This window comes from Patiria miniata, unplaced genomic scaffold, assembly GCF_015706575.1.
Source record: "Patiria miniata isolate m_02_andy unplaced genomic scaffold, ASM1570657v1 HiC_scaffold_20, whole genome shotgun sequence".
Classification (NCBI taxonomy): Eukaryota; Metazoa; Echinodermata; class Asteroidea; order Valvatida; family Asterinidae; genus Patiria; species Patiria miniata.
This window is the reverse complement of record NW_024037059.1, coordinates 37,063,482-37,069,484: the sequence shown is the minus strand read 5'-3', so window position 1 is coordinate 37,069,484 and position 6,003 is coordinate 37,063,482. Positions and strand designations below refer to the sequence as shown.

Sequence of the window (6,003 nt, the reverse complement as noted above, 5' to 3'; positions counted from 1 at the left end):
AGACACTTCGCTGTCCAAAGGTTTTTGCAAAATGTTCTACTTCAGAACACGATGATTTCTTCAATTCTGCTGGTACCCCGGTATGCTTTTGCACGCATACCATGAATTTTTTTATCCCGAAAGAAAAATCGGCAAATCTTGATGTGCACATATAATACCGAAATGGATTATTCAATTCAAACCACACTGAGACCTTACGCGTAAAATACACAAGGGGAATAATAGCTTAACTGGAGTTAACTGCTGTACAATGTACATAAAGTGCATTGTATCGTTCTGAATTAGTGTTTCTCAACGGCGTTTCCGGAATTGAGCGCAGCCTTTGGGTGTAGTACGGTCCCTGCATTTCCAAAAATTCCCTGCATTTCTCGTCAAATTTTACAGCATTATACTGTAATACAATAAGGAAATGATTGATGCTCTTGGCAATAAAACTCATGAGCGAGTGGAAAACACATTTTGGGACATCATTGCCAACTGTAAAGTCAATTCGCTTCAAATTCGCTTAAAGACAAACATGGCCATTCCACACAAACAACAATGTGTACCGGTGAACGACAACCAAAAAAGAAACGGCGACAAGACGAAATGGCTTATGTTTTTATTGCAAAATAAAAATTTATTCGCTTAAAGGCAATCGTGTGACAAACACGATTATAGCAAAAAGTCCCCCAAACAAATGTAGGAAAGCCGATTGTGTACAACTAAATCAAATCCGTTGCTGACGAAAACTTAGAGTAAACCTCCTACAATTGTCAATTAAAAAAACAAACAAGTTTTGCATTTCTAACAAGCATCACTAATGCCTCAATTTAAACAAAAAATGTAAACTCCTAGTCTTGCAACCAGTCGTACTGTTTTTAAACCTGCACTATAAAGCGACACCGTTATAAGTCCCTTTGATTGGACAGAACTAATGACGTCACTCAGATCGCCATAACTTTCGACCAATCACATACAAAAAGAACATGTTATTCAAACGAATGGTAGAAACAGTTCAGCCAATTACAAAAAAGATATCGCCAAACATTTGAATAATACATTTACGATTGTCGCATTTTTATAATATGTTTGTCAAAACACTAGTGCAAGAAAATCTAATTGAAATCTACGACGAGCATGGAAAAACAAAATTAGGTATTTTTTTTTGAAAAAGTGCTACTAAACAAGAAAATTTAATGGTAAACTTAAATCTCGCTCACATTGTTTTATATTTTAAAAAAATGCTACAAATCGTTTAAATTTTAAGGATGCCTCCTTCCAACGCAAACTGAATCAAATCAAATGCAAACATATCTAGAAAACTACGCATTTAAATAAAAACGCCTCGAAAGAAGTCTAACTCACGTTATTTTATGTTTTCTTTCGGGTCTCTATTTTCTACTGCAAAATAGAATGCGTTGATTTCTAACAGTTTTTATGATAATTGTCGGTTTCTCTTCACGCCAAATAACCCATTTCACGTTTAAGTAATAATCATATGCAAATGAGAATCATCGACATTTTTTTTGTTGAAAGACGAAACGTGACATGACGCCCACAATGACACGGCAAAGAGAAATGTACGGCCATATGGATGGCAGGGGTTCGATTCCCAACAATGTATCACATATTGTCTTGGTCCGTGATGCTAACTGTAAAACTGTTTGATAATTTGCTAAGTTTGGCAAATTTGGAACAGATTTTGAAAGATTGACATCAGCAATTGCTCGAACCAGTATAATATAAGACGGTCAATGAAATCGAATGCGAGTTATTACAAAATTACTTCTTTTATCCGAAGAGCACATTCAAACGACCATCAAGTATTATACTATTACATACAGTTAATGTGATTTTTTTGTTACTCAAGCTAATATACGAATGCCAGTCATTGATGCAAGAGTAGTAATGTCAAGTTAGCTAATTCCTTCAAGGATTGTTTCTTATTAACCCGGTTAAGTGACCTGTGTAACCCGTCCAATAGGGAGCCTCTCGATGAGTTAATTCAACTGGTTTATATTAAACCCCTCCTGGTTAGTGATTACTAACCACAGCTTATTCGTTTGAACGACATAATCTACTCTGTGAACCATTAACCTGGAACGCTTAGTACACTATACATTTTTTTTTATACACTATATGATACGAAAGACTGATGCAAAAAGAAAACAAAAATTGAATTTTCAAAGCTACATCTAGTTTCTTATTACTTGCTTGCTTTAATAAAAAAAAAAAAGGAAGCATTTCGTAGTTAAAATAACGCTGCTTATCATGGTTAACACTGGTTTTGCGATTACTAAATGCATGATTTAGTTACTGTGTGTTACATCCTGGGTTTGACAGGTAATTTCCTATGATCGCTGATCCCCAAAAGCCATCCAGGAAAAACCTGTCAATCCAAAAACGAACCACGACACAATGTTCATGATTTTGATTGGATGTGTCCCCAACATCCACACAAAATCACAAATTTAGGCTTTTTTTTTAAAAACACGTTCTTCAAGTTAAATGCAGGCGCAGAACAGGTCCCCACATATTCAGTGCCTGCAAATAAAATGCAAACCGGGTATAGTGTTAAAATAATCAACACAAACAAATAAATGGAATTTTTTTTTTGAATGATTGGAATATATGCTGAATCGGTAGTTAGATTAACAGTTGGTTACCTGTCAGAAAAACAACTGGTCCCCACAAGTTGTTTTCGCTTCCAGTACCAAACCAAACCGTGTTGAAATCAAACATAAGAAACTGGTCCCCATTCAAGTTCCTCATGTAAGAACAACACAGTTAAAGTTACGGCATATTACAAGGAATATCCGTTTGTTTCACAAATAATACAGGACTTCTCCCCAAAAGTTTGTATTATTCAGAATAAAAGGATAAACTTAGTTTCTTTCCAAACTCAGCATATAAAAAGGAATTAATTTCAAAATTCACTTGTCTACACTACATGTATATTATGGATTGTTTGTATTTTGTTTTTACTTCACGTATACAACTACAAGATTACTACACTGTACTAGTAAATTATGTTATTTTTTTAACAATTTTTTTACATGTAATTTCAAGCAATAAAGTCTATGCTGTCTTTTGCGACCATTTCCACTCAAAAATATATAAAAAAAGATCCCACACACCAATTTAAGAAATGGCATTTACTTGACAAAAACAAAATAATCCTGTCGTTTGACGACGTCTGCGCCACTGTTATTAGAAAAAAAAATCTAGTCTACATGAAAATTAAACAATGTCAGATCGTGGCCACATACACTTGACCATAATCTACATCAACTTAACGAGCAAATCCATTTTTTTTGGTAGGGGTGGTTACTTTGGCACAATCCCCAATTCAGGGGCAGCACATTTCTCCACAATCTTGACACTTAATCACTTCATGTGATTTTAAGTTTTTTTTTTTTTATAGTTTTCAAATCCAACTGCGTGGATCTGTCACATGATTGGTACATCTTGACACAATCGATGGTTACACTGTCACAATTGGTAGACTGTCGTTATGGGGTATGACAACCCCAAACTATTAAGACCACATTGGCTATTTCAGTTGGACATCTTTCAAAACAAAACATCCACAGTCACCAATCCACAACTATTTCATGTATACTTTTTTTTTTCAATAAACACTGCATAAACTCATATCTAGTAAGTAACTGACTTTGTCTCACCTACAGATACAAAAATATGATCAAATATAGAAAAAAAAGACAGGAATAATAAATCACATCCTACCGATATATACAGATATGAAAGCAAAACAATATTTTCTACACAGGATTTCAATCAAAATGTTTTCTAAGACTATCATTCAGAGAAAAATTCAACGTTTACTTTAACATCTTCTTCATTTCAACAAGTAACTTTTAGAGGAAGACAGTACATTAATTTTGACAATTTTCCCAAGAGCGGCAAAAACAAAGAGACAGAAAAAGTGTTTAGGCAAGGACATCAAACAGGCACAGAATTCACCAAGACAAGTACATCCCTTCAGATAACTTGCCGCGGTAATTTCTGTAGCTAAATTTAATGTCCTGCAGAAGTTTTAGTAGCACTGGAAATAATTCCTCATAGAGAACTCCAGCAGGTCGTTTTTTTTTTAATGAACTATGAAATTCTTAAATTCTAAGATATAAATGTCCATAGGGTTTTCCATTTACAGGGCACCCTTTAACATGTAATAAAGCATCTAAGAACTGTTTTCCAGTGGATTATTAATGTCTTGTCTCTTTTACTCTTTCAGTGCAAGCTCAAGGGTGATTGTCTAGATTTGGTGTCAGAAGTGGGATCAGGCTCTCTAACGCCAGGCCCCGGTTTTGGGCTTGGGCGATGTCTTGGTCGTGGAGGTTGTGGTCGTGGTCTTGCTAGTGGGCTTGCTCAGCCGTGCGTAGACGGACGAGGCAGAGGAGGCGGGCCTGGTGACGGTGCGCTCCTCATCGCGCAAGGTGCGCACCGTGACCTCGCCACGCATGCTGCTTCCCCTGGGCTTGGTCTGCACGTCCACTGTGGAGTATGTGCCCAGCACGTTAGTGGAAGTGGAGTAGCCCGAGGCCCCAGGACGACCTGTACCCATTCCTATCACGAGACAAAACAAACCAGAAATATTGAGTTAGTCACAATAACTCATAAAATCCTTACTTCAAAATTAAAAAATAATAGCAGTTAGGCAGAATGCGGCTATAACAAACACCATGATTCTGAACACACTGTACTATAACGATCTTTCAGCATTGCCTGCTGAAAATTGTAATAACAACCACCCATCTACCAAACAATCTGTTTGTTCACGCCATTGTGTTTGCTACAGGACAATGTAGGAAGTTCTACAGTGTCGTTTCTAACCATCTACATTGTGTTTGGGGTAGGGTTGACAACTGAGCAAATCTGTTTTTTTCCCCAAAAATTCACGGTTTTTGCACCACTGTGAAAATTTAAATCTCTCATGGCTTTCTGCAATATTAATTTCTTCCTGCAATGACTGTTTTGATCACAAATTAAATTATGAACAGACTTGCTCATTCAAACTTATGGGCCTCTAATAGTATAACATCTTCTAACATGCAGGGCTTTGTTTTATTTGGACTCTGTAAGTGCATCAAGTCCAAACATGCAGACACAACAAGGCAGCAGGCTTTTATAAATCTCAAGTACAAAAAAATATAAATATCTGGATAAAAACTTTGGACGTATCACATTCATAAAATACAGGGCGAGTAAAACAAAGGAAACCCAAATGGCAGGACCATTTTCTTAATAAAGTTCTGCATGTAGCACTTTCGAAATCTGGGATGGGAAAGCCCATTTAATAAGCTCTCTTTTAGTACAAGAATCATTCAAATCACTCATGTACTTTTCAAGTTCCCAAATCCTAGATCTATGTCAGATGTACCAGGGACAGGGAAACAAAAGTGGACTCCAAATTTTATAGAAAGGTCAAACATGTAAATGCATAGTTTTTCCCATGACATGCATAACAGAGGAGTCAGAAAAACCAGGAATACGTATTATACATAATAGTAATATAATGAATCTAGTACAAAAGTCAAAGGAACTGTATGCAAATTTAGTATCGACTTGGAAATTTATTGAAATTGTACTCCTATGCTTTTGCACATGTAACCAATAGCCAAAACACAATTCCTTAACGTGCCGTCATTTAAAAAAAAAAACCTTTTTAGTTTCCATTCTACAGTATATCCTATGCCCCTAGTCGCGTATTCCCGTAGGTATTCAAACACACATCTCAGCCAATTTGCTCTTCAACATTTGCCTGGCCTGGACCTATTGTTTGCCCGTCCATCAGCGCCTGGGGAATTTTTTATTAGACGTCTTATTTGGACAAATTGAATGCATTAGGGATCTCATTTCAGGCTCATAATGAAGTTGGGAACGCATGGCCTCGCATACATATGTTAAATTTCAGTGATGTTTGTTCGAGTAAATAACACCGAAATGCAAAGTGCACTATATCCTCTTAAAAATAATAAACAGAATTTGTGTATGTTTGTA

General features: G+C 36.2%; 1 protein-coding gene across 1 annotated transcript in view; it reads right to left on the bottom strand.

Moving 5' to 3' along the window:
* Window positions 1-589: 589 nt before the first annotated feature.
* Window positions 590-6,003, bottom strand: part of LOC119728943 — a 288,712-nt gene continuing 283,298 nt past the window's right edge. Inside the window, exon 224 of the mRNA XM_038201391.1 lies at window positions 590-4,569. Coding sequence (XP_038057319.1) covers window positions 4,292-4,569 — 278 coding nt within the window. The 3' untranslated portion in view covers window positions 590-4,291. The remainder of the gene's footprint in view (window positions 4,570-6,003) is intronic.